General features: G+C 51.3%; 10 protein-coding genes and 1 non-coding gene across 11 annotated transcripts; 7 read left to right on the forward strand and 4 right to left on the reverse strand.

Annotated features, from left to right (window-relative positions):
* The first annotated feature begins 2,059 nt into the window (after positions 1-2,059).
* K452DRAFT_322868 (uncharacterized protein) lies at positions 2,060-2,804 on the forward strand. The gene is made up of 3 exons (XM_033544567.1): positions 2,060-2,227; positions 2,283-2,342; positions 2,393-2,804. Exons 1-3 carry the CDS (start codon positions 2,120-2,122, stop codon positions 2,477-2,479), a joined length of 255 nt encoding a protein of 84 aa, XP_033391461.1. The 5' UTR covers positions 2,060-2,119; the 3' UTR covers positions 2,480-2,804.
* Positions 2,805-3,147: 343 nt separating this feature from the next.
* On the forward strand, positions 3,148-4,535 carry K452DRAFT_322869 (uncharacterized protein). The gene has a single exon (XM_033544568.1). The coding sequence runs from the start codon at positions 3,161-3,163 to the stop codon at positions 4,343-4,345; it is 1,185 nt and encodes a 394-aa protein (XP_033391462.1). The 5' UTR covers positions 3,148-3,160; the 3' UTR covers positions 4,346-4,535.
* A 631-nt stretch (positions 4,536-5,166) lies between these two features.
* K452DRAFT_322870 (polysaccharide lyase family 1 protein) lies at positions 5,167-6,502 on the forward strand. The gene is made up of 2 exons (XM_033544569.1): positions 5,167-5,787; positions 5,843-6,502. The coding sequence occupies exons 1-2, from the start codon at positions 5,233-5,235 to the stop codon at positions 6,419-6,421; spliced, it is 1,134 nt and encodes a 377-aa protein (XP_033391463.1). The 5' UTR covers positions 5,167-5,232; the 3' UTR covers positions 6,422-6,502.
* Positions 6,503-7,978: 1,476 nt separating this feature from the next.
* K452DRAFT_346643 (uncharacterized protein) lies at positions 7,979-9,468 on the reverse strand (the record flags this gene model as incomplete). The annotated part of the gene is made up of 1 exon (XM_033545474.1): positions 7,979-9,468. One exon carries the CDS (start codon positions 9,466-9,468, stop codon positions 8,083-8,085), a length of 1,386 nt encoding a protein of 461 aa, XP_033391464.1. The 3' UTR covers positions 7,979-8,082.
* A 1,175-nt stretch (positions 9,469-10,643) lies between these two features.
* K452DRAFT_362971 (uncharacterized protein) lies at positions 10,644-13,069 on the forward strand (the record flags this gene model as incomplete). Its single annotated transcript, XM_033546542.1, has 2 exons — positions 10,644-11,549; positions 11,588-13,069. The coding sequence occupies 2 exons, from the start codon at positions 10,644-10,646 to the stop codon at positions 13,067-13,069; spliced, it is 2,388 nt and encodes a 795-aa protein (XP_033391465.1).
* Positions 13,070-14,490: 1,421 nt separating this feature from the next.
* Positions 14,491-16,845, forward strand: K452DRAFT_362972 (uncharacterized protein). The gene is made up of 5 exons (XM_033546543.1): positions 14,491-14,661; positions 14,709-14,804; positions 14,866-15,577; positions 15,629-15,976; positions 16,024-16,845. Exons 1-5 carry the CDS (start codon positions 14,592-14,594, stop codon positions 16,469-16,471), a joined length of 1,674 nt encoding a protein of 557 aa, XP_033391466.1. The 5' UTR covers positions 14,491-14,591; the 3' UTR covers positions 16,472-16,845.
* A 149-nt stretch (positions 16,846-16,994) lies between these two features.
* K452DRAFT_292971 (uncharacterized protein) lies at positions 16,995-17,713 on the forward strand. The gene has a single exon (XM_033541476.1). The coding sequence runs from the start codon at positions 17,019-17,021 to the stop codon at positions 17,643-17,645; it is 627 nt and encodes a 208-aa protein (XP_033391467.1). The 5' UTR covers positions 16,995-17,018; the 3' UTR covers positions 17,646-17,713.
* Positions 17,714-18,735: 1,022 nt separating this feature from the next.
* On the reverse strand, positions 18,736-18,834 carry K452DRAFT_t186. The gene has a single exon. It is a non-coding gene; the product is annotated as a tRNA-Glu (tRNA).
* Positions 18,835-20,369: 1,535 nt separating this feature from the next.
* K452DRAFT_238773 (uncharacterized protein) lies at positions 20,370-22,178 on the forward strand (the record flags this gene model as incomplete). Its single annotated transcript, XM_033537677.1, has 3 exons — positions 20,370-20,416; positions 20,469-21,383; positions 21,431-22,178. The coding sequence occupies 3 exons, from the start codon at positions 20,370-20,372 to the stop codon at positions 22,176-22,178; spliced, it is 1,710 nt and encodes a 569-aa protein (XP_033391468.1).
* Positions 22,179-23,319: 1,141 nt separating this feature from the next.
* On the reverse strand, positions 23,320-25,972 carry K452DRAFT_164934 (uncharacterized protein). Its single transcript, XM_033535708.1, has 5 exons — positions 25,910-25,972; positions 25,463-25,860; positions 24,175-25,399; positions 23,854-24,112; positions 23,320-23,801 (listed from the first exon to the last, which is right to left on the reverse strand). Exons 1-5 carry the CDS (start codon positions 25,937-25,939, stop codon positions 23,413-23,415), a joined length of 2,301 nt encoding a protein of 766 aa, XP_033391469.1. The 5' UTR covers positions 25,940-25,972; the 3' UTR covers positions 23,320-23,412.
* A 1-nt stretch (position 25,973) lies between these two features.
* On the reverse strand, positions 25,974-27,334 carry K452DRAFT_238790 (uncharacterized protein; the record flags this gene model as incomplete). The annotated part of the gene is made up of 2 exons (XM_033537678.1): positions 25,974-26,553; positions 26,607-27,334. The coding sequence occupies 2 exons, from the start codon at positions 27,332-27,334 to the stop codon at positions 25,974-25,976; spliced, it is 1,308 nt and encodes a 435-aa protein (XP_033391470.1).
* Between the last annotated feature and the right edge of the window lie 72 nt (positions 27,335-27,406).

Consider the following 27,406-nt stretch of genomic DNA (forward strand, 5'->3'; position numbering starts at 1 on the left):
TCGCTTATAGAAAGTAACAGGGTGTTGAGACAACGAAAAAGCAAGGTGAATATAAAGAATAATGCATGAAGAAATGTGGTCTGATAGTCCAACAAATTGTGTCTGCTTATAATATACCTCCTGCAGCTTAAGACAAACAGAAATAGGACACATACAACAGAGAAAGGTAGTAGCGTAGAGACCAAAGACAGTGAACAAGTTGTAAGACAGAAGGAACTCAGTCTGAGCACAGTGCTATCTACGAGGGAGGAGAAATACATCACTGGAAGCACTCACGTCAGCATGCATCATAACCATCTGATACTGCCAGCTCTAAGTCTAAGCCTCAGTCTCCAAACATGCAGGTACAGGGATGTTCGTGCCCACTACTCGGTAGATACTCCGACATCGATGCTACAAACCAAGCCACGGTGGCACCACTTTGTCCGCAGAAGCCGAAGGATCGCAGCTCGGTAGGAAAAATAGCACAATTGGTTAAGTGGAAGGATGATTCGAGACCCTCTAGGAAGCCCACCGAGACACTAGCAGCAAACGAAAACAGCAATTCATGCTATAGCTTTGCGGGTTATAGCTGCCAAACTTGATGATGCTATGGACGAGGAAGTCTCAGTCCAAGTCCAAGTGAAACAAGTTGTTGTTGGAGACACTGCCGGCAAGTGGCAAATCGATGCAAGTTGACAGAGTCACTGATTTGCTATGCTCCAATATCGGCCACTGCTAGCTGTCTCACTTTGTAGAACGCTAGAAAAACCTTTGCCAATCCTTCACCAATTTGAATTTCTTGTCTCGCATCAATTTTTCATTTTTTTCGAGTTCACTAATGTTTTTGGATCCACTTTCACCATGCATCCGATATCGGGACTGCGCCTACCATAGCTATAGCCTTTTCAGAAAAAAAAAAAAATACAAGGGTGTTGTTCGAGAGTAAGGTTTGCCGGGCTGCCGAAGGATGCCTGAAATTCTGGCAGATCAATGAAGTGCCGTGAGATCGATCAACAGCGTTGATCGTTTCCTCTTTTGGGCGCATCGGAGAGACCTAGGAATCCAAAACGATGCACCATTGCGACGGTACATTTCGCCCCCACCTTTTTTCTCAACATTAACATTATTCGCTATAGTCTCCAAATCTGAGATTATTCGCTATCGTAAATTCGCAGGGCAAATGCAATCGAGACGGACATAGCAAAGCCATGTTTGCTCTTTCGCATCTCAAGCACTAAAGGAACAAAGCAATCAGAGTATTGTTTCCTGAAGTACACGACAATGAATTTTGTAGGAAATGCGGGGAAAGTGAGACATACACCAACACTATTCCCGGTTCTTAATCGATGAAGTTGACCAGCTTCCGCCCCCACGGCGTGATTCTCGGCACCTAAACGATATCGGGTCGAGTGATCTGCAAGCGCAGTTCTACCTATTATCCTAATCTGAGATAGTTGCTTCGTTGGCTATCCGGAATCCTTCCGCCCAGGTACAGATTTGCCCAATGTGGGGACGAGGTCGCTGCAGGTCCCAGGGCATGGTTTCTAAAACTCCCGAAAACCTCAGACGAGAGCCAATCATTAAGTGACTCGAGTATTTTAGGATAACGGTTGAAACTCGTGTCAGATTTTGGAGCATACGGCACTGGGACATAAGGGAATTCTGCGCCGGGTTTCGCTTACAGTGACGTGTTCCAGTAAGACAAAGTGCCGCCTAGCATCAAAATGAAGTATCCTCTGCGTCCGCTTATCTCAACTAGGAAACTAGGCTGAATAAGGAAATAGGTCAACGATGACTAGCTACCTAATAGCGGATGCACGGCCGGTGAACATACGTAGGCAACATCCGGAGGGTTACAAACATAGCCATGTAGCCTGACAAACCCCACAAGCGAGTTGGGTCTATAGCACAACAAGTAAAGATATTCAAGAAGGGTCTCAGACAAGAGCTTTGGGCCTCGGGCTGCGCCCTCTTCTCATGATAACTGCTGCCGGAGTGACGGACTCGAAGGCGAAGCTGAGCGCTCCCGCTGTCTATATAAACGGAGCCCGTGTACATCTTTACCATCCAGACATCACTCACATCCATCTTCACCTGTTCACTTCAACCACTCCAACAACAACAACCGTCTTGCACAATGCAGTTCAGCCTCGCCACCGTCCTCGCCATCCTCGCTGTTGGCACCACCATGGTCGCTGCCAGCCCAACTCACCACGAGGAGCGCAAATCACCAGCTTTCACTGGAGTAAGCCTTAATCTAGCCTTGTAATTCGAACAACGAACTAACATCAAACGTAAAGGGATGCAACGGCACTTCCTGCAAGATTGGCCTGATCAACTACGGGTGCACCAAGGGATCGGTAAGCTTTAGGATGTCACTGAAAAAGTTTCGCTGCTGACGAGACCTTAGTGCACTGGCACTGGAGGCGGCGATGGCGCCTACTGCTACGCTCAAAACAGCCTGGCTGATGGTCCTTACATCTGCCCTGGTGCTTAGACACGTGGTTGGCGGACGGACTGCTGGATCATAGCAATTACGGGAACGAAAACAAAAAAACACGATGGGAACGAGGAATGTATGGGACGTCTTTCCTTTTGTGGCTTTATGCAGGTATAAATAAACGGTCATTTTGAAAATTTGGAGTGCGCTTGATAATGTGCCACAAGCATTTCCTGGTCCGAAAGTAAGAAGGCCGCGGAAAGTTTACATACCTTTTCCGAGTGAAAGTTTTTACACTCCGACCCAACATCCTCCTCTCTCCTTCCCCATCCTATCACTCTCGAAACTCTGCCCTCATCTCCGCTCCGCTCCCGACCACAACCCCGGCAATAAACACGCCGCCCCTTTTTCCTATGCTCTTCCTATCCTTTTCCTTTCCTCCAAGCGCGAATATTTTTTGCCAGTATCATCGCTCGACAGCTCTGACGGCGTGGCCTTGAAGTTCCGGATGGCGTTGCGCGGCTCGAGATGCGCTTGACGGCCTTCTGGGATGAAATACTCATGCAGAGGCTAGCGGAGATGAATGATGGGAGGGCGATTGTTGGGCGCGGGGGATGTTCGGAAAAAGGAAGCACGGATCATGCCCTCCGCCGTGCCAAGAGATCCCCCCGCCACCACCGCTCTGCCGCTCTGCCGCTCGCTCGCTCGCTCCTCCGCTCGCTCCTCCGCCCACCGACCATGAGCGCGGCCCTGCATCTGCTCCCAACCGAGCTGACTGAGTGGATTTGCAGCGACTTTGAAAAGAACGACCTCGGCTCAGCGCGTCTCGTCTGTCGACAGCTGGCTACAAAGCTGGGCCCGCTCTTCTTCCGCACCTGCAACTTCGACACCCTCACCACAGACTTGTCCACCGACAGCCTACGCCAAGTCGAAGCAATCTCGCAGCATCCATTGGCAAGACAGTCTGTTCGTGAGCTATGCATCACCGGGCCAAAAGATACAGACCTTGGAGGCCGTTGGCATCGTTCGTCGGCCGGATGTCTCAAAGAACCGTTCCCGCCCGCGATTGACAGGCTTCTGCGCACCTTGTGCGTCGACAGCCTTCCCCAATGCCGCTCCTTCAGAATCTTGTATAAAGGTCCCGATACAACCACGCATGCGCATGGCGTTGCCTTGACCGACGTCCTGGCGCTGCTGCTGCTCCACGTTTCGGAATCCGGGAGGCTGATCAGTGCTTTCACTCTGGGATCCTACAATAAAGCGTATTTTACAAAGGCTCCTAATCGGCTTCCGGAATCCTACCCCGAGGTCTGCTTTGCTTTGGAGCCCGACCGCATGCCGGAGCACCTGTACCGCAATCCCAGGTTCAAGGAGGCCTGGGGCAAGAATCTTCGCGATCTGGATCTCAACATCGCCTACCGTGCATCCAGCGGCGAGAATGCCTTGATAGCCGAGCTAATCACATCCGCACGGAGCCTCGAGACCTTTTCCTTGCAGCTGTCGTACCTGCACCCCGCTGACGAGCTCTTGGCCCTCCTCCGCACCTTCGACACGACCTGGAAGCCGCCACTGCGGCGCCTGAACCTCAGGTATTTCAGGACCAAGCGGCTCGACTCGAACTTGCTCTTCATGGCGCACTTTGGAGCCAGCCTGAAGAGTCTTTCTTTCGAGTGGCTTCGGGCGCCCAAAGGATCCTTGAAGAACTTGATGTTCGGGTTGCAACGCCACTTCCCTTGTCTAGATCAAGTCTGGATGAGGTCCTTGGTGCAAGAACCAGAGATTCCTGGTCGCTATGTGGAAACCAACAGCTTAATGTATAACGGCTTGAAATGTCATTTTAAACCGCCTGTTGAGGGCGTGCGGAAGCTTACTCGAGCAGAGCGCGGAGACCCGAGGAATATAGAAGGGATCACGAATGCTTGAGTGGAACGACAACCCCTTTCCTTTGCAACCCGATGGTCAACTCGCAGACGGCAGACGGCAGACGGCACAGCTGTCGAGCGGGACCGACTCCTATTGTGGGCACGGCACAGCGAGACATGTTGTAGTAGGTAGGTTTAGCAGAACAAAAAGAGCGGTAATTGCAAGTACAATAGCAAAGGAAGTTTCAAACGCGTCCAAGCGCGCGCCAAGTGGTCGTCAGCTGAAACAGATCTCCATGCGAAACAGTAGGTGGTCCGCCCCATCTACCGCGCTGCAAGCGAGCCGTGTTTCTTCATCGACGCCCCTATTCTGCGACCAAAGCGGCAAGTGGGCACGGCAGGTGGTTCCATCGGTTTCCCAGCTCAGTAAATCCGCAATGCGCCTCTCGCCAAACATGCCCGCATGCGTTGCTTCTACCCCGTTCCGCGCCCGGCCCGTGCTCCCTTCCGCCTCCCGAAACGGCGCCAGTCCCCCCCCCGTTAAACCCGCCGCACCGGGCCGCGAGGAGAAATCCAAGCCCGTCTCGGCCACTTTAAAATAGATTAAAAGCACCAAAGCCAGGGGCCGGCAAGCCGTCTACACCACCCCGGCTTTTAAATCCGGCTCGGCAGTTTCGAAACCCAGGGCTTGGCAGCCGGCCTCATTGCGCCTTTCTCCACCTGTCATGCCGCGCCCCAAACGGCCCACGCAGAGTCAAGCTTCAGGTAGATGATCTGGAGATATGCTTATGCGAGTGTTGGTGAGGGGCGCTTGGCTGCTCCCTGCCATGGAACTATATAGTAGGCACGAGCAACCTTAACCTAGATTGCACTGCAGCTCACCACTCATTCAACCGCAACACTTCTTACGCTCATTTCACGTACATAAAATACCGTTCATTACCCACCATGAAGCTTACCACTTTCCTCGCCGGCGCCGCCACCACCGCCGCCCTCGCCAGCGCCCAGTCCGTCACCGGCAAGGCCGAGGGTTTTGCCTCGGGCGTGACCGGCGGCGGCGACGCGACGCCCGTCTACCCGGCCGACGTTGACGAGCTCAAGGAGCTGCTCACGAGCGATGACCCGCAAGTCATTGTTCTGAAGGAGGAGTTCAACTTTATCGGCACCGAGGGCACGACGACAGGCAAGGCGTGCGTGAACTGGGGCACGGGCGACGCGTGCCAGCAGCAGCTCGACACGGGATCTGGCTGCGGCGACAAGGACAGCGTTGACGCGACGTACGACAACGCGGGCAAGAAGCCCATCGACGTCACTTCGAATAAGACGCTGCTGGGCGAGGGCTCCAATGGCGTCATCAGGGGCAAGGGCCTCCGCTTCAGGGCCAACGCCACCAACATTATTGTCCAAAACATCAAGATCACCGAACTTAACCCCAAGTACGTCTGGGGTGGTGATGGCCTCAGCTTCGACGAAAGCGACCTCATCTGGATTGACCACGTGACGGTAAGGATGCGAACGCACACCCTGCCCAACGAAGCACAGCTAACGAGGAACACAGACGTCGGAGACGGGCCGCGTGCACTACGTGTTCGGTCACGGCGCGAACTCGCGCATCGAGCTGTCCAACAACTTCATCAACGGCAGCACGCCGTACTCGACGGCCTGCGACGGGTACCAGTACTGGGGCATGGAGCTCGTCGGCGCCGACGACCAGATCACCTTCCGCAACAACTACCTGTACAAGGGCTCGGGCCGCAGCCCCGCGCTCAGCGGGTCGACGCTCTTCCACGCGTGCAACAACGTGTGGGACGACAACAACGGGCACGCGATCGAGGGCGACACCAACGGACAGGGCCTGTTCGAGGGCAACGCCTTCATCGACGTCAAGACCGTTGCCGACGACACGACGTGGGCGGGCAATGGCCAGCTGTTCAGCTCGCCCGACGCCACCACGAACAAGAAGTGCGAGGAGTTTATTGGCCGTGCTTGCGTCGAGAACAAGCTCGAGAACTCGGGCACCTTCGAGTACTCCGACACGGCTTTCATGGCCAACTTCACGGATGCGACTATCCCCGCTTGCCAGTCGGTTGATAAGATCATCGACTCTGTCCCTAAGAGCGCGGGTAACACTCTGTAAATGCGAGAGCTTGTGGACGTGGACGCCGTGCTTGATGCTGGTCGCCCTCTTGGGGCTTTTTTCATGTAGTTAATTACTGCCACTGGCTTTATCTCAATCAACTGCTTTTGAGGTTGGTGCATATGCATGCGCGCAAAGAAATTTTCCTGTAGAAACCCAGTTGAGGGAGCTACTGTCGCTTTAATTGGTAAAAGGCTTTGTAGTTACCCTTTTTCTTTGTCTGTATATCCTTCCGTGTTTTACTTTTGCGACATAGCAAACAAAAGCCGGTCTCCTGCCCTCGTGTTTTTGCTTTTCTTTGTGCCCGCTGTTTTAAAGATGACGCAGTGGGCTTCGTTTGCCGGCTTGCTACCGGATCGGCATGGTTGCTTCCTGTCGGCCGGCGTGCGTGCGTGCATCAGGGAACGATTGCGTGGAAGAATGTGGTGTAAAGGATGGATAGTTCTATCAAGGTTCAGCAGCGGGCGATATAAAAGAGATACAAAGATTCACGTGAGTCGCGATGGACGGCTTAACCCATGAATTCCCTGCTCGTTGTGTTTCTCCTTTGTCCTGCTGCTTGCTATGTATTATTTTGTGCTTGCTGTATAGGGGCTTTGTGGCTTTAGAATGTAGGGCTTCAACAAATAAACAATGCATTTTTTATTTATCTACGGGGTTTAGGGTAGGCGTTGAGAAAGAGGGATTAGTAGAGGTTTAATAAGGTTAGAGCGCTTTCTAATGTGGAAACGGATATATGCATAGAATTATAAATTTCGTGGAAGTTCATCTAGATTACCTTAATGTTTATTATTAGAAGTTAAGATAATACTTAAAAGATTTCTTTATTAAGAATTTATCCCTCCGGATAGAAAGTTTTACTAGATTCTTAGGAGTTTTCCTTTATGTTTCTATTATATTCCTTAGTAGTTACTTCTAGAATATCTACTAAAGATATATATACTTGTCTAGATAGCACTCGTTAAAAGGAACAAGGATGTTTATTCTTAAGCCTCTTCACCTAAAGTCCGACTTGTCTAGTTGTCTAGTATTTGTCACTCAATAGTATTTGTCACTCTTCAGCTTTTTGTCCGCTGAATAGTGTAGAATAAGTATAAGTTCTGTAACCAGCGTGTACTACAGAATATATATATTCCCCTGGTCGTCACCGACACTGAGGGCAACAAGAGGCAGTTCAACATCCATGTGAAGATGCTGGGCGCCTTCAGCCTTGCAGACCTGCCCCTCACGGATGGAAAGATCATGCTCCCTTCCATCGTCACAGCCCCGGCCCTCGAAGCCCTCATCACCTGGATGAAGGCGATCTGCACGAGCCGCAAGATCTTCAGGATCGCGGCCCAGGGCAACTTCCATACTTTACGGGCTCTTGGATATATATATATATATAGAACTAAACGCACGTCGGCAATAGAGAAGGTTGGTTCAATTTTTTATTTTTTATTTTTCACTTAGGATACATTTTTTGTTTTTCTAGTTTTTTGTTAGGATCTTTCCCCAACAACGGTGTTGAAGCAACTACCCAGAACAGATGAAAGATCCGCCATACAAACGAAAGACCTGGAAAAGTCAGCTAAACAAAATCGGCTTCACAAGCAGAGTATATACCCTTACTGCTGGCTGCTGAGCTTCCATTCTCCGTGTTTCTCCTCCGTCATCCATGATCAACGAAGATCTAGTGTGCCGTTTTCTTGAGCTCTGTACCAGTGGGCACCCTTCACTGCCTCTTCTAGAATCTGACACTCGGCGGCCATGTCATCGTCTTCTATAAACATGGCCAAGTTCTGTCTAGAAAGCTCCAAGACCAGCCCCCGCAAGAGAGCCTCTTCTCTATATGATCGGAAGCCATGGCCCAGTGAATTGACGAAGGCATGCAGAGCTTCCCTCATCTTTGCAACTGATGCATCACATGGCAAATCATATGCCTGGGCGTACGTGACAAGGATGTCCCACCAGACGAGGTGGTCAGGCTCATTGTCAAGGTCGTCAATCGTACGACCGAGACCCAAGGCTAGACGTGCGGATGCGTGCATTCCCATGCGCCAGCTAGTGCTCCTCAGTTGATTGTCAAACAAGTACTCACCCTGGTCCAGTTCTTTTTCCAGCTGCGGCACTTCACGACCACTCTGGGCGAGACTGGGATGGGATCTGAGGGGGGTCAGGCGCTGCGAGAGGCGGTGCTTGGTTCCCATGAAGACTGCGTACAACTTCTGCCAATCGATTGTTCCATGGGGCTGGACCGTCTCGCGCATTGCCAGCATCTCATCCCAGGGCGTAACACGTACTATCCAGCCATGCATGGCATCGATAGTGGCGTTGTTCTCATGACTGGAGTCGTCAATCTCCTCCCGGTTTTCAATCTCGTTACCGGGGATCGACGGAACTGTGTTGGCCAGGGCATGCTGGTAAAGCGTCAGCTCCTGAGAACTAGGAGACTCAGGGGTATCAGGTTCGTGAGCAGGTTGAAGTGGACCAGACTCAGGTGTATCAGCCTCGTGTGTATCGGGCTCGTCATCTTCGTCTTCTGGCTCTGGGTCGTCCTCATCAGTTACACTCACGTCATCAAGTGCAGCTACGCGGCGGGCAAACCCATCGTACGTTTCCTTGTAGAGTGGCATATTGCAGTTGGGACATTTACGTCGATAACTACCTGTATAGTCGTCGATACGAGTGAACCAACCGAGTAGACACACCGCGTGGTATAGGTCATTTGGGCACCCAAGGCAGACAATTGACCCAGGACCCATTTCCTTCTGGCATATGGTGCAGATCGAAGGAGCGTAGTCTGGATTGCTGATAGCAGGAAAGGATTGGATGAGCATGGCAACCTCATCGCGAGTAAACTCGTCTGGATCCTTGACAAACTGTCTAGCGGTATCCCGAAGATGTTCCATATCGAATCCCCTTGGCTGGTGAACTAAGGTTGAAGTATCCGACGCAGCACTTTCAGAAGCTGCCCTCGCTTGGCGAGCTCCAGTTGAAGCCCCCTCATCAACAGTTCTATCAAGGCTTGACATGTTGTCGGTCGGTTCGGGGTTGCTATCAGCCATTTTGACTTGTTTGTTCGTTTTTCATCTCATCTTAATGCCTATTTAAACAAACCGGGTCAAGGACTAAACAATGCCTTTGTGTCAATTCAACATTAAAAACTCCGGATAATGGCCTTCTACCCTATCAGAAAGTAAATGCTTCCTATCGCGAGGCCAAGTTCTACTGTTACTATTGTTGTATTCTCTGACAAAGTGTGGTACGTCGAAAATCAATGCAAATATAGGTTTATTGTAACTTTTCCAGAAATTGTTGCTTTTAGTGTGACATTTACTTAAGTTATGACTAGTAACATACGAACAAAGGCCTGAGATAGTCAGACAATATACTTCTACGTTATGCAATATCTTTTAGTATAATCAATTTCTACTCGTTCTATATTGGTATAATGAAGAGACAGCGCTTTACTCGGATTGAGTTAACGCTCTTAGTATAGTATTACGAAAGGCATCTTGATTACTACTATCTCAGCATTATCAGCTCTTTTAATAATAAATACCGAGCTCCCTCTATAGTTATAGATAGGAGGTAATTCCACTTAGCACACTCCAAAAATAGTGGGTGAATAGCGGTTATATGAACATGAAAATCTCAAAGTCCTAACGCTACTAAAGAAGGAAAGATACGCCACTCTATTTTGTTTATTTATAGGTCTGCAAGTGTATCAGGTTAGGGGCGGGGAGCTGCGGTAGTTGGAATACGTCAGCACTAATGCACGAAAGTGGGCCTCCAGTACCAACACAAAATCCCAGGAATCATTAACTGAAAGTCGCCGAATGTATCTTCTGGAATCTAGAAAACTTTCTTCGAGCATTTATCGGTTTCTTCTTTGCTTCAAACATAACTGATTGCAACAATTCTCAGTCTTACCTTATCCAGAGGCTGAAACCTTTCAAACCCTTCACAATTATTTCAATGCCTTCAACGCAATCACCAAACTACAAGAATCTTTGAGGAGTGCGTCACGAAGGAAGATTTGTATAAGGTGGTGTATGCCAGTCATTCTCATGTTAAGAAAGACAGATCATCCGCATCCGCGCTGATGTTCCCTCGATTATAACTTGCATATGCATCCGTTGGCAGCTTACGCTGATTCAGCAGTCAACGGGCTGTGCCACGAGCACGTATATATACATACAGAGGTACAGGGTGTTGATCTTGCAACTTTCCCGCAGCTATGATAAAATCAGCCAAGAAATCGCTCCGTCGGAGCTGCAACTTTTGTCGCACTCGCAAGATCCGATGCTCAGGACAACGTATATGCGACGCTTGCCGGGAGCGTGGCATCGACTGTACCTACGACTTTGAATTTCCACGGAGACGATCCGTTGAACCTTCTGCACCGGCCGCGCCTATCTCGCTACCCTCCACCCCCAAAAGCACCAGCGAGGGTAACATTGCCGCAGACCTCGATGAAGACTTCGCCGCAAGCTTTGCCAATGAAAAATACACATCCAGCACTCCACGAGCACGGTTAGGAATCAACGGCGTGCTACCGCTCGTCGTCCAAGACTTGGTCAACTCAGTTTCAGTCAAGGTCGGATGTTTTGGGTCTCAAAATTCAGCTGAGGGAGGGAATCTTTACTACACAAGGAGCATCTCCTCGGATCCTACTACGACCATGTTTGACCCGCCTCGGCCCAACCTGGAGGCTCATATTCTGCAAGACGACCGCAGGAACTCGCAGATGATTCAGACTTGGTTCTCTGTGCACCCACTCACGGTCATTGTGTCTAAAACACTTCTCCTTCGAAGCCTACGGGACAAATCCGTTGATGACGCCCTATTAGCCGCAATCATTGGCACCGCTTATCTTGCGCACGATGACACCGATTCCAGGAGAAAGGGCGAAAGTATGATCGCGTGGGCAGCAGCTCAGCTGAGACACCGCTCGTCATCAGCTACGAACTTGTCTACTGTTCAGCTGTTGCTCATTTTGGGTTGGTACGAGCTGTGCTCAGGCTCGTTCCGGAGAGCTGTATGCTACATCCGGTTAGCGGGTCGCTTGGTTGGACAGATAGACAGAACTTCCTCTGAAGCCACCGAAGCGCTCAGCACTGTAAATGGCGTCTCAGTGCCAAAGGTTAGTGAGACACGGCCATATTGTGTTGGTTCAGCTAGCTGACGTCCGCCAAGGTCGAAACAGAACTGTTGGCTTACGCCTGGTGGACAAGCTTTGCGCTCAGCTTATGGGCATTCATGCAAAACGGAAGGTCCTCTGTGCGGTTTTTGCACTCATTCATGCCACTCAACCTTCTTCCAATCGATAGCGCAGGATCCATTGTCATCGCGCTCGACGAGTTGTCTGGCAATATTTCGACACTTCCGGTGCAGAGGCGCATGATCAAAGAGTTTTGGCCCCTCAGCTGCATTGCATCTTCAGCGGCGCACAACTTCTCGCTTCTCCCACAAATAATTGAAGTCGATCACTCAGGGGCGTATTTGGATTGGCAGGACCGTTTGATGCACCACTATAACAGGCTTGCTCGGACCGTTCACTCACAAGACACCAGAGATCTCTGCAAGAGAGTCAGGAGAGTCGTCACTGATTGCGTTTCCCTGATGAAAGAGAAAATCTCAAGCGCCGATACTCTAGAGCTTGTGCTCACAGCATTCTATACTATCCTCCTTCACGCCATTTTCCCATCCAATCGCAATATGGTGGCGGAAGATACAGTAAAACAAATGCTGGGCCAGTTCCTACACATCTCCAATTCGCTTGGAGATATGATCGCCAGAAGCCAAGATCCACAATCAGGCGCCGAGAAAACAGTATGGAGAGTTTGCTTGGTCGAAATGCAGGCTCAAGCAATCGATGCATGCAGCCGTGGCCTAGACTTCTTCCGCCTCATCATGCAAGAACGCCCGAACCAAGCTCGAATCATCTCGGGGCAAATGGACAAGTTGATCACGACCACCGATTATCTCTACCACATCATCCGGGATAAAATCGATGCTCCGTCCAGATCCCTACGGAGCGTGAAACGGCGCCTCAAAACTTCGCGGCTATTTTACCAGGCCTGTGTCCGCGACAGCGGCTTGCTCGGACCGCCGAAAGCTTATCACCAAAAAGAATTCCCTCCGGCGTCTTCAGCTGAGTCTTATCAAGGCACAAGGGACGAATTACTCAGCTTATCCGCCACCAACCACTATCGAGACCCTCTCGTAAGCACTACAGACTCGCACGCTGATTCACCGCCACCATTATCGTTCGATCATTTTGATGTGCTTACGGGACCGACCTCATCTACAAATCCTACCTCGACTTTCAATACTCCTCCCGGAGATCATGCAGTAGACGATCTGGCTCTGGATCTGTTCGACTTTAGATCACTGGCTGTTGTGGGAGGAACGGCAATGGGAGAGAGCGGCTTGATGGCGCAGCATGGACAAGTAGAAGGGCTGCTCGGGCTCTTTGACTGGCGTCATGATCCTGTACCATCCTTTGACTTATCTTATGGCATCGGTGCGCCGAAGTCAATGGCGATACCGATATCGGGTGAAGGTCCAGGCTTGAATGCAGGACCTGATAGTGATATTGGCTACCAAAGAGTAGGGGAAACAAAGCGTCGCCGGCCAAATCAGTATAATGCCCTTCACTAAATATGATCAGGAACGTATCATATGGGTTTGGCGTCCTTTTGGGGAAAGATTTCGGTCTGCTTTAGATTCACATAGACATATACCCTAAATAAGATTGTAAAGTTTATTTTGTACTTAACGTCTCATGTGTAGTAAAGATAATTACCTACAAGAGATGGGTACACTAGCTCGAGACTTTTAGAAGTGAGATACTGTTTATAACCGGCTTAAAACTTGCAAAAGTCTTGAATAAGTAGAGATTAATAGCTTCTTAGAACGATTATATATTGTGACTATTATTATATAGTTATATATCGGATATTACAAGGCATGAACAGCTACTTTTATTTTTGAATAGAGAATTTATTTATATATTTTAGGCCACTATACGAGATGCATTTTATTACTATATATTTATGCAAGTATGCTATTTATTAGCCTAGAAACTACGACATGTTGCCTAAATTCGAGCTGCTAGCTATAGGTATAAAGCCCGTCTTTTTTGGACTTAATAGCAAGCATTACTATTCTATAAAACTAATATACTTGAAATTGTAGTTACGTACAACCCTTAAGTTAGGCACCTTAGAAGATATAGAATTATACATATAACGCTGTTTGTTAGAGAAAACTTTAAAACTATTAGTTATAGAGGTAAAATATATAAATCGCTGTTACTTACAGATCGCATCTAGGCCTGGCAAACTATAGTACTTACTATAATAATAGTAAATCTATATCAATAAACTGATCGGCGGAGATAAAGTAATAGTAGGTACTTTTCTATAGTCCTATTGGTAACTAAGAACTCCCCGATTCTAAACTTACCTATTAGGCCAGTATATATCGGGCAGATTTATCTAGCGTAATTAACTTGTAAGAAGTCCAGGTCTTGAATACACGAAATCTTCCCTATTTTTAGGCAACCGAAGTTGCGGCACAGCCTCTAATTCGAGCGTGGTAGAGGGTGCACTAGTGCTTCTAGGCGATAATTATCTGTAGAGCTCTCATTTAACTATAGGCCCGCAGCGCTGCCAGCCTTCCCGCTAGATTACTCGGCTTTCTAGGATGTTCCTCCTTTTTTTAGCAAAGCCTGTCAGCACAAGTTGTCTTTAAGGCGTACCTTAGGGCTAAAGCCCTACTAAAGTCATTACTAAGGCGGTAACCTTTGCCTCTACCTAATCCTTAAACGGAAGGTGGAAATTGGGCTGACTAGGCCTCCGCATACCTAGACAATGCGGGCCGTTAATCTTTACCAATTCAAGACGCTGACTGCAGATATATGTATGTACTAGACCCAAATTTCTCGGTACTGCAATGTTTCAATCATTCAATTGCGCCCTCCTCTGCAAGCAATGAGCCGGCAACTTATTTATCAATACTTTTTAGCACCATGTGACCATGACATCAGATGGCATCAATGTGGGTAGGTATTGAAGCTACCCGAGGTTCGCGGCTTCGCCTTGCTTTAGCTTCCTCCTACTCCCACGATCCCACCTAAAGACATATCCAACACTTCACGCTTTTTGCCAGCACAAGTCAAATGGCCTTATATCATCGTGCGCCTGATAATCCAAGTGCCACCAAATTTCTAAGGCGAGCTGGACACGGCTGTAAGATTCAATATGTCCGTCATACAACAGGAGTTAACTTTATCAAGCGGCCCTTATCGGAGATTTTGTATACATTGACGGTGGAAAGATAGCTCAGAACTACACTGACTCCACAGGCGAAGAGCAGTTCGATTGGTCTCGGAGTGCGTTTTTCTAATGAAGTGGTTGTAGTGTTCGTGCATATCATTGCTAACTAGGTTCTAGATAATGTCACATTGTCCATTGATCTCCGGTCATCCTGGAATACCTCCTCCGTGTCCATCCGGGCAATTGAGAAGAACAGTGATGGACCATATTTCTATCTTCCAGAAATATGGGCTGATCCATCATCTGATTCATTGTATCTTTGGGCCGGACAGGTCTACGACAGCGAACCACCAAGCTCAGCATTTTGGAAATTCGACACTACGGGCACTGGTGGCGGGTCATGGAGTAATGCGACAGAATATGCAGTGGATTTGGATGACTTATCTCGGCCTATAGGTGGCCTCTCTGCCTCTACATCTGATGTTGGGTTCCTTCTCGGTGGCGTCATTACGGCAAAGAAGGACCCAATATACAACGGAACTGCAAGTGACTTCATTGGCATCACCGGAATGATATCATACAACTGGACATCTGGAAAATGGAGTAACGACACCGCCCCTGTATTTCCACCTTCCAACACCGCCATCTTCGGCCGTATGCAGCACGTTCCAACATTCGGGTCAAACGGTTTGCTTTTTGCTCTGGGCGGCGAAAGCCCTCCAATGGCAAGCCCACATAACACGACCAGACTTAACTCTTTCTCCCACATCACCTTTTATGACCCAGTCTCAAAAGACTGGTATTGGCAGGAAGCTACAGGTCCCGCACCATCAATGCGTGAGCGGTTCTGTTTAGCTGGTGCTCAAAGCCATAATGACACCTTCGAAATGTTAGTCTCTAGTACCAAATGCAGTAGGAATCCGCTAACTAATCCTTGAAGTTTTGTTTTTGGCGGCTGGGACCCCGTTGATCCCTCAGACATGAGTGAAATATACATACTTTCTCTACCTGCATTCCGATGGTTCCAAACTGGAATTCGTGCAATCTCACAGCGAGTTCTCCACACCTGTCATGTCATCGGAAGTCGACAATTGCTCAGTATTGGGGGTCTAGAATCCGCGTATGATGACCTTGGAGATCGAACGATAAATCAGTGGAAGAGCAAAGACAACTTCACGCAAGGTCTTGGAATCTTCGATATGACAGAGTTGAAATGGTCTGACAAGTACGTTGCAAACGCATCGGCTTACGACAGCCCCGAAATGGTAAAGTTGTGGTATAGCGACGGGTGAGTGCATACAGAGTCACATAAATTCCAATCTAACAGTGCACCAGCCAGAGAGAACCAACTTGGACTCTTCCTGAAGTCCGCAAACTCTTCATAGAGCACACTTCCAATGTGAATGACAGCAACGAAAATGCTACCAGTACAAAAATAGGCAGCCACTCTAAAGGCCACGGAGGAACGAAAGCAAGTACAGTTGCCGGGTCTGTAGTTGCAGCTGTAGTTGCCATCATCTGCCTGGTTTCGCTCGCGGTATGGCTTATGAAACGTCGAAGACGTTCAAAGGGCCAGCAAAACCCCGTATTCGAAGTAGAGGATACAAGTCCAGAGCAAAAACCTCTATCGGAACTCCACAATGGAAATATTGTAGAACTTCCACACCGACCTGACGAACCGCCGTTACACGGCACATCCGAACTGGATAGCGGACTCGTTGCAGAGCTTCCGCACCGGCCTGATGAGCCCCCGTTGCAAGGCAGGCACGAACTCGATGGCTAAACGGATCATGGCAGTCCTTGGCAGGTTAATCTTTGCTAATGGTCATGTATTTTTTTTTTTTTTCATTTTAGCTTCTTTTCAACTCTTTACTAGAACCAGGACCGGTTACTACGTGTACAGTTGTTATCAATATTAAACGGTTTTAAAATATTTGCCAGCATACTTAGGATTGTTGTGACCATTTGCTTACCTCGGTATAGAGAAACGTTGCAACTGTCAACCGGACAGAATAATCTGGTTATACATGGAAAGTTTATTGGAGCATCTTTTTGTCCAGTTTTCCCTTTCAAATTGGAAGACCATCTAAACAGAGTGATGTAAAGTTTTTTTTGTCTGTTTGTTTGTTCGGCAACGCCTAGCAAACAAACCCTTGCAATAATGAGGATGACTCACGATTCTTTGTTGCCTACAGCAAAGACCGTGCCGCACCTTCGGTTACTTTGCATGCTGATACACTCTTTGTCAGCTTTTGACTGTACTTAAGCATACCATCCGCCTTTTTCATGATAATCAACTAACCCATCAGCGTCAACAGAAGAAGAACACAATGACCGACCCGAATTTCTACATCGAGACTCCTCGTCTCTACCTATCATACTTCGACCCCTCGAAAGACGCGCACTGCGATTTCCTAGTATACCTTTACAACACTCCGGAGTTCATAGCTTCTCTCTGTGGCAAGAGCACTCACATCACAACGCGCGAAGCTGCTCGCAAACGGCTCGCAACACTTTTCATCGACGAGCATGTCCGCAACGGCTACGGCACGTATCTTGTCAGTTTAAAACCAGACGGTGCCAACAGCTCCAAAGTCTCTGGAGACATCTCCATCCAGCAGAAGCTCCAGTCTTGCAAGATGATTGGATCTGTGTCACTGCTGCTTGGCGAGACATACACGGCTCCGGATCTCGGATTCGCAATTGTGCCAGAAGAAACACGAAAGGGGTACGCCAAAGAAGCATCAAAGGGCTTGCTGAAGTACGCCAAAGAAATTTTGGGGATAGATGCGGTGCTGGGACTCTTTTACCCGAGTAATGAGTCATCGAGAGCAATGTTTCGGAGTCTTGGGTTCGAAAGTCGCGGTGTGAGGAAGTTGGATGTGTTTAATAGCAAGGATGGTGAGGTGTGGGCACTTCCGGGGATGGATGAGGACCTTTCAGTCTACGGTCTATAAAGTTGGCCTGGTGATGCACCAAAAAGAGTCTGTATCCCAGACATGAGTGTCAGCTTACCATTCAGCACAATGCATTCAACTTGTGAAGTACATCCTAATCAATACTTCTGCTGTGTGATTGGGGATCATAGTGTTAAACTGCGAAAGAACCAGTACCAAATTTGGTTGTGTGGTGAAATGGTAAGCATCTCTGAATAATCCAAGCTTCAACAACCAACTAACAGCACTAGGTATCACGAGACGTTGTGGCCGTCTTATTCTGGGTTCGATTCCCAGCACAGCCAGCCTATTTTTTTGTGCTTGCGCAGTTGTTCTTTTTTGTTAGTTGAAAGGTTGGTGTTGAGGCTTCAGTGCGTGTTTGCATTTTCGGGCCGAGGCGCCGACGCGAGGCGGCCATAGCTCTTCCCGGGCTTCTCTTGAGCATTGTTTTGTTACTTACAGATGTTATTGATCGAGACTCGTAGGGATTTGCTTTGGATGTTGCTTCTTGCAGTTAAAGTGGGGAGGCTAGAGCGTAAGGCCCATTGAGTTTGCATTTTGCTCGCCAGTGAGTCGGTTTATCCATACATACAGCTCAAGATCTGAGCACGTATGTAGTATTAAATTGCTTTGTTAGTCCCGTAAGCTCTGCATGATATAATTATTATCCTTCGCCCTGAGTTACGTACGGTAGGAGGACGAAAAGGCAGCAGCCATGGTATCTTCAAATGTAGTGGGAAGAAAAGCCCTGTGATAGTGTCGAGACATCATTCACACAGCTGCTGGATCCTAGTTTGCCACGGCTTGAAGTATTCTGTATCCAATTGAAGTTCAGTGTTTCTCTCTCTTAACTCCGGATAACTTCAGGACCGCCCTCTAAGCTCGCCCTAGGAATTTTACCAGCGATGCTCTACAACTCAATGTAAAAATCTTACCTCTCTATGTCCGTCTCTCAAAACGAAATCATCACTGCCAAGAAATACAGAAGCCGGCCGGAGTGGTGCGGAAAAATCTGTCTCGTGCACGGGCCACCGCAATACCAACACCACCAAAAAATTTGTATATCAACCGCCCTACCGTCTGCCACCCTCTGAACACCATCAAAAGAGTATTCCGTTGCGGGGAATCGAACCCCGGCCTTGCCGGTACTGCGTTATAGCAATGCTCTTGTGCTGAGAGCGGCAAATCCTAGCCACTAGACCACAACGGATGTTGGTGTTGAAGAGGATCTCTTTCTTCGATGGAAGGCCGTTCGCTGGCAGGGCTTATGAAGAGCGGCTGAGTTGCTGGCATAGACGGGATGAGTTCATGCTCTTGCTGCGGCAGGTTGGCGGCTACCTGTCAAAGTGGTTGCGTCTCTCTTCCAACATCCTCCAGTATGGCCAACCACTTCATCCTCCCAGACCAGAGAACGCATCGAGAGGGCCGATATCAAGCGGAGGGGTACGTTTACGGCGGACGTTACAGACACGGGATGAGGCAGAAGCCTCAAGTCTGGTCGGCTTGTTCGAAAGAGATGGATCCTTCCATGTCGGCGCGTCCAGGGGTCGACTGTCGTGTAGCACGGCCTATACCAGACTGGCGATGCACTATTCGTACGTGATCAGAACTGGAATGTGATGATGGGGTTGAAAGTGTAGTCAGCAGAGCTGGTGTGACGATGCCTCAAAGAACCTCCAGGTTTCAGGGCGTTTCCCCGCACACAATTGACGTCATACCCAACCACTCCGATGGAACAATTGGCCTCCCTGGAAATTGCATGGTGTCATGCAGGCCTATCACGCCTTGAACAGCTGTTCTGGAACATCTTTTTTTTTTGCGCATAACCACAGCAGCAGCGCTGAAACCTGAGCAGTTGACAGCGCTTGGGCCGGAGGATCTGATCTGGGCCCTGGCGGGTGCCAGCATTGACCCTGCAGATCAATGATTCGCGCCCAACTTCCAGCCCCCACGTTGCTGCCTGTCACGCCTGTCTTTAAGCTGCCGAAATAGTACCGGTCTCATTGCTTTGGCTGCTGCGCTACATGTCCATAAATAGATTGTTGCTGACACCCTGCCGTACTCCTACGGCGCTACGCCTTCCTCTCCGCAACTCTTTTATGTCGTATTACCACGAGGATCCGATGGGCCATGGCTTCGCGTAGCGCACGGAGGCCTTATGAGCGTTTGGATAGCTGGAGCGATGATGTTGAGCTGCCCGATTACTCCGAGTAAGTGATGCCGACATCTTGGGCCGGTAACCGCGACTGATCGGCGGATAGATGCATTGGCACAGGAACTTCGGAAACCGACGCTGCGATAACAAAAACACCAGCGACAGACACGCATGATGTAGCCCGGTCAAATACGGACCTTACAAGCCTTGAGTGCGATAGGCGCCGTGATGGCAAAATATCCGGTTGGAGGGTTAGCGCCATTGCAGCAGCATTCATCGCAGTTCTTGTCCTTGTCGTCAATATAACACTGACGATAATGATAACAAAGCGGAGCAAGTTGCGCGAAGAGGAGGATGGACTACAAACCATCTTCGAGGGTAGCTGCAATGCGACCAAGGAGACGAGCCGATGGATACATTTCGCCATCAACGCGCTTAGTACAATTCTCCTGGGCTGCAGCAACTTTTCCATGCAGGTCCTTAGTTCTCCGACACGAGAAGAGCTCGTCAAGGCGCACAACAAGAAGAAATGGCTCCATTTGGGTGTGCCAAATATACGCAACTTGGCTCACATAGGAAAAAGCAGAGCCATGCTTTGGATACTGCTTTTTCTTAGTTCTGTACCACTTCATTTGCTGTGCGTTCCCCTTCTGGAAGTAGGCATGGCATACCTTGCTAATGTGTTATAGTTTCAACTCGGTCATCTTCTCTCGAGTGCAAGCAAATGACTACAAAGTCCTTCCAGTGACGCCAGGGTTTTTAAACGGAGACGTCTACAACACAACTGGCTTCATGGACGTTGAGACCCGTAAGCTTAACAATCTTGTTAATGAGTCTTCAGTTCTGCGAGAAAAATTCATCGGCTCAAACGCAAGCAAACCCCGCAATTTGACTACTGAGCAATGCCTATCTGCGTACTCCGGTCAGTACATCTCAAACCTAGGCGATGTGTTGCTTGTTCAGGACAATGTCATCTGGAGAGACCCATCACACTGGAAGCCTCAGTGGTTTAAACTCAAGCCCAACTCAAAGCAATTTTACAACTGGACATCTCTTGGCACTGGCGGGTCAGCGGAGTTGAACTACAATGACCAAGTGCCGCCTTTCCAAAGTCGCCCGGACGACTATCCCTCGAGCGGTTGGAGATGCCCTTCCAGGTCCGTTGCGAATTGCGACATTGACAAAGAAGGCGAGATACCAGACAAAAACTTATGGGCGCCATACGGCAGTCCCGTGAAGTACTGCTTGGCGGAGGTCGTTGTTGAGCAGTGCCGACTGCAGTTCAGCCTCAGCATTGCCATTGCGGTGATAGTGTGCAACTTCATCAAAGCTTCTTGCATATTGTTGATGATATGGAAGGCGAGAGATAATTACCTGGTCACGATTGGCGACGCCATGAGCTCCTTCCTCGATCACCCTGATCCCGAAACCAAAGGACGATGTTTGCACTCGAAGAAACTAATAGAGAAGGAGTGGGAATGGATGTCGTTGCATGGATACAGAGATCCAAAGCATCTGAATGTCGATCCTGAGAGATACGAACCTGAAAGGCGGAGATGGGTGCGAGCAGCCAGTAAAACGCGTTGGGCCATGACGTACATTCTGTAAGTTTCGTAAAGCACTTTTTTAACCCCAAAGCTAAGACAAACAGCTACTTCATCGCAATCATTTGCGCAGCCGTTTTCATCAAACAAGCCATGGTCGGCCAACCCACCAAATTAAAAGCATTATGGAAAACCGGCTTTGGCACCTTGAACGGAAACAACCTTCTGCGAACGACCATGTCCATAACCGGAGGCATTATCGTGGCCAACATCCCCCAGGCCGTGCTATCATACCTGTACCTTTGCTTCAACGCGCTGTACACTTGCATGCTAGTCGCGCACGAATGGTCCAGCTACTTCCGCTCCCCGAAAGGATTGCGCGTGACCTCACCATCCGGCGACCAGCGCAGCACGTACTGGCTACAACTTCCATACCGCTACGCACTGCCTCTCACGATCATGAGCGGGCTCCTGCACTGGTTGGCTTCTCAAAGCCTGTTCATGGTCAGCGTCATCATCGTCAACGAGGAAAGAAAAACCGATACAAAACGGAGTATCACGACTTGCGGGTACTCCCCTGTAGCGATTATCTTCACAACAATCGTCGGGAGTTTAATTGTCATTGGTGGTGTGTTGCTGGGGTTTAGAAAGTATCCGGCTGAAATGCCGTTGGCGAGTAGCTGTAGTGCTGCTATCAGTGCCGCCTGTCACCCGCCGAAGGAGGATGTGGATGCGGCGGTCTCGCTTGTAAGTTGGGGGGTTGTGAAAAAAGGTGAGGGACGGGATGGTGTGGGACATATCTCATTTAGCAGTATGGTGATTAGTCCTCCTGTCGTAGGGAAGCTGTATGCTTGATTAAAGAGGAACGTTGGTGGCGTTTCTGTAGAAGGGAATTCTCTGGTTTCCTATTTCAAAACTCCTTATATCTGAAGCGTTCGGATTCTGTCATATGTATCGTGTACTTTTCCTTGACATTGGTATGCTTGAATAAATAGTATGAGTGAAGACGAAACTGCGGCTGAATCGAAAAGACTAGAAGCGAGGTTTATATACATGAACTAGTTGAGCAGAGCAGCTAGGTGCTCACTTTCGGGATGTAGCAGGGGGTGTAGCATGTAGTTGAAACGACACGACAAAAAGCAAAGTAAATAACGAGAAAAAACTCTGTGATGGAAGCAGAGGAAGAATCTCACTCGTTAGCCTGCCACTCGCTATCAAGTTTCTGTTTCGCAATAAAATAATAAGAACATAACCTAGTTCATGACAGACAAACCCGGTCACTGTCAGGCACCTTCCGAACCTTGAGCCTTCTCCGCGCCTCCACGCGATTATTGATCCTGAGCTTAGCCATCTTACGATTAGTCCTAGTAGCACCATGTAGAAGCATCTTCGTTTCGGGCGTTTTCAGCTAGGCAACGGCTTGAAAAGCCATATTCAGCATACAGCAGGCAATTCTCTGGGCACAGCTTCAACTACGACGCCACCCATTCACGCATAGGCAGGACGCAAGCTCGTAGGCAGACAAAAAGTAATCTCTACTCTACAGGGACAGCTTATGGCATTTTCTATTTCGCATAACGGTAAAAAATCGCGCTTGACAGCAACAGATACTCGCTCATCAAGCCCGCCACTCCTCCTGCAACAACGCGACCAAGCGATTATTCCCGAGGATATCGAAATGCCCACCTTCGATCTCATAGACCCTGGCATCCGGCCAAGCCTGCCTAGCGCCCATATCGGCCCACGCGGCCCTGTACGCGGCGGGCACTGTCGTCGCCATGCCCGAGGTGGCGAGGTACAGCGACACCGGGGCCTTGAGCTCGCGCTGCCAGGCCAGGAAGGCGGACATAGCAGGGGCGCCGGGCGGCGGGGCGGGAATGCCGGGGAAGGATGGCCGCAGCATGAACGCGAGCTGCCCGAAGTGGCGTGGCGATTAGTGAGGAATCTGCGTTGTGTGGAAAGGAAGGGGCGCGTGCATACCATGAGGGAGAGGAAGTGCTCGACGGTGCGCCAGTACGTGGCCGAGAAGGCGGGGACGTCGGGCTTGCCGGCGAAGGCATCCGCCTGCATCACCAGCCGTCATTGTCAGTCAAACAGCAACCAGCAAACAACAACTCACCAGCTCCCTTGCCAGCTGGTGCCGCCGCGGCACCCTGCCCCCGCCGTCCCGCCTCAGCAAGTCGCAGATGCCCTCACAGCACATGCCGTAAAACGCTCTCAGGCGCGCCTCATCCTGCAGCATGCCCGCGTCGATGCCGTAGAACGGACACGCGTAGAAGCCCGGCACGTGGTCCAGCAGCGCGAGCTGCGCGACAGCGTCGCCGTCGGCTTCGAGGCGCTTGGCCAGCGCGAGGGCGACAATGGACGTGGCGCTGAAGGCCGAGAGGCGGTACGGGCCGCGGGGCTGGGCGCGCTTGATGGCCGCGTGGTAGAAGGCGACGAGGGCCTCGAGCGAGGTGAGCGGCGTGTCGGGCGTTACTGGTTGCGTTAGTGTTGGCTGCGAGGTGGGTTTGGCATGTATTGTGCGCACCTTGGATGGCCCACAGCCCGCTCCGGAACTTCTCCTGCAGCGGCGGGAAGGCGTGGATGGTGCCGCCCGCGCCGTGGATGACGATGAGCGGGTTCTCGCCCTCGCGCAGCTTGACGATGGTCTCGCCTGGGCGGCCTAGCTCGGGCCAGACGACCGCTTGCGCGTCTTCTTCTGTTGCTGCTGCTTCTGCTGCGTTGTGCGAGAAGCTGTAGCCGAAAAGGAAGGCCGACAGCTGCTGGATGCTTGGGAAATGGAAGACCTACAAAGAAAATACCGTGTCAGCCAAGAGACATACATCAAAGACAAGACAATGGAACTCACAAACTCGGCCGGAATCTCCCTCGTCCTAAACCCCGCCTCCCTCAGCGCGCGCAAAAGCGCATTCCGCACCCACGTCGCCTGCAGGCTATCAGCGCCATACGCGAAGATATCGGCATCAGGCGGCACGCCCTCGCCCACAACCTCGCGCACAACCGCCGCGACGAAATCCGCCGTGTTATTCAGGGACCAAGCACCCGGCAGGGGGCCGCGCAGCGCCGGCAGCGTGGACCGCTCCACCTCGGCGTAGGCCTGCTCGATGTCGCGCGCAAACGCGTGCAGCGTGTGGCGGCGGCGCACCGTCCCCTTAGCCGTGAGCTCAAACGGGCCGTGGTCGGCGCGCAGCACGAGCTCGGGGAAGATGAAGCTGTGCGAGGGCGCGAGCGCATTCGCATTAGCCAGGGCGGGCGCAATGGCGGTGCGGAAACGGGCGAGTTTCTCGTCGCGCGTGAGTGTGCCGTCTTCTTCTTCTTTTTCTTCCCGGGACAGGTACGCGGCCGACGCCTGCACCAGCGCCCCGTTCTGCTGCTTCCCGTCGCCGAAGAGCACCACGCCGCCCACGTTCGCGTCCTGTAAGAGGGCTGCCTCAATCGGTGCCGGGTTCGTCTTCTCCCCCGTCGACAGGAGCAGCTGGTCGTCCTCGCGCCCGTAGAACCGGAAATACGGAACCCCGTCCTCCGTCTCGGGCACCACGAGATCGCCAGTCGTGTACGCCGGCTCGCCCGCAAACTCTGTGTTGAACACCGACGGCGTGTGTCTCGGCCCCCGCAAGAACACCAGCTCCGCGAGCCCATCCCCCTCCTCCTCCGACCCCTCTCCTCTCCGCGGTACAACCCTTACACGACAGTGCGGCGCGACGCGGAAGCGCGTCCAGCCGCCATTTTGCGCGCGCGACCGCTCGCCCGGCAGAAACAGCGACATGCCGCCCGTCTCGGTAGCGGCGAAGTACGGCTGCAGATTCACGCCTTTGGCGGAGAGGAGGGAGCCAGCGTCGGCGCCGAGGGGCGCGCCGCAGTATGCTAGCGCTTTGAGCTGCTGTGCTAGGTAGGCGTGCGTTTCGGGCATGCTGGCCCAGCGCTCAATGTGGCTGGGCACGCAGAAGACGTACGTGCATTGCGTGGCTACGGTGGCGGTGTAGACGGATTCGGGCGTAGGCCGCGTGGGCGGGCTGCGCGGCGCGAAGACGGCGAGCTGCATGCCTGTGCTGGCGCACCAGAGGGGTGCGATTCTGGAGAACTTGATCAGTTCATGCAATGGTGCGTTTGCTGTGCCTTGTGCCTTGTCTACTCACACTCCCATGGCGTGGAAAAACGCCAAGCTGTGGCCGCCGAGAACCTCGCCTTCGAAATTCCGCTCCCCGTGGGCTCCGCGTCCCCACTCGATGAGGTTGCGGTGCGTGAGCGGGATCGGCTTGGGGAAATTCGTCGAGCCCGACGAGTGCAGTATTAGAGCCACGGCGTCGACGTCGTAGCTGCCGAGCAGTGGGACTGATGCTTCTCGAGTGTCTTTGAAGAGCTGCTCATACGTCGGCATCGGCTTCACCAACACGGAAAGCTTGTCCTGCTCGATGGCTGCTTCGGCAAGCTGCTGCATACCCTCGTCGCTGCTGACGAGGAGGCATTGGGAGCCTGTCTTTTGCAGGAGGTGGGATGTAGCGCCGGCGGAATTGCGGGGCGAGATGAAGAAGGCCTAGGGGGAAGGTGAGACAAAATTGAGGAGACCCGTGTTCGGTACATACCTTGACTCCTGCTCTAAAGAAGCCGAGCATGGTCGTGATAAAGGTGATGGAGTCTCAGGGTTAATCAGTAAGTGGTGGAAGAAAAGGGGAAAAGTGACATACCCGCGACAGCGAGAACAGCGACGGGCAAGTCTCCCTCGCCAGCAGCAGCAGCAAGGACAAACTTCGCAGCACGCTGAACAGCAGCCGCAAGCGTCTTGTACGAGACCTGCTGCACAGTGTCGTCCTCAGCATAGCGGTAAAAAGGCCAATGGCCATTGTGCCGGGCATGGAAGTCAAAGACCTCAGGCATACTGAGCGACTCAGGCGGAGCCACAAACCCCAAAGCCGGGCGCCGCGCAGTGATGGTGTAGTAAACGGCATAGCACTCATTAGTCTCCCACTCAGCCACCACGCGGTCGAGCAGCTCGTCGAAGCCTTCCGCGCAGCTCACAACGCCGTACCCGCCGTCCAGCAAGACGCTGTCGCGCATGCCGCGGAAGGCGCCGATGCGGCATGCGGCTGCTTCCATGCCCTGCACGCCGCCAGCGCTGCCCAGACGAACCTTGATTGCCTTTTTAGTGACGTCTGCGAAGCCGGCTTGGTCAAGGAGAGTAGGGAGCTGCTCGCCGCAGTCGAGAAGGAGTTGGCGCCGGCGCCCGATGCTGCAAGAGCAAGTCAGTCAGCAGGATATGAGATGAACGGCCAGTAAACGTACGCGGAAAGCAGGGTTTGAAACTTTTCTTGCGCGGCACCAGGGTTCCCGGAAGGAGTGAAGACTTCAGTGAGTTGGACGACTCCCTCGCCAGGAACGAGAGTGTTCTTGATGGAGGCAATAGCATGGCTCCACTCGTGGCGCCGAAGCGCGTAGATAAGGAGACGCTGGTGGGCAAGCGCGACGCGGGACTCCAGGTAAGTAGGCAAATCCAGGACGTTGCCAGTGGCAAAAGCCACGTTGTGCGAGTCCGGCGGGAAGAGACGGTTGCTGATATCGAAGCCCTGGATCTTGACACCAGCAGGCACGCGGCGAGCCATGTCAGCCGCCCAGGCGCCCGACCCGGTGCCGAGGTCGAGAACGAGCGCGCCCTCCTTGAGCGTCACGCTGTCATCGAGGATTAAACGCCCGCCGCAGATATGTTCCCGGATGAAGACGTGCTGCTGGTCGAGCCGAAGCTTCTCTTGCCCGTCCGCGGGCAGGCAGTACGCGCTGTAGGGGTCGTCGTGAGACTCGCGGTTTGGGGTACAGACCACAGAGCTGGCCACCGACGTCCATGGCGTGTCTGAAGACGAGCTCTCCTCATCGGATGCGTCTGCGGAGCCGTATGACGATGCTGAAGGAGACCAGGGTACAGGAGCGGTGCCAAACGCTGTCTGGGTGGGAGTCAGCGCCTGCGCTGCCTCGATTGAAGGCTTTGGATCAGAAACAAGGAAGGGGGCGGTGAGCATATTGGTGTAGTTGAGGAACTTTGTCCAGATCCGATGTTGAAATGAAAAAACTAAGGATGAAGAAGCTATTGA

The sequence above is a fragment of the Aplosporella prunicola genome (assembly GCF_010093885.1).
Source record: "Aplosporella prunicola CBS 121167 unplaced genomic scaffold K452scaffold_81, whole genome shotgun sequence".
In the NCBI taxonomy this organism is placed as follows: Eukaryota; Fungi; Ascomycota; class Dothideomycetes; order Botryosphaeriales; family Aplosporellaceae; genus Aplosporella; species Aplosporella prunicola.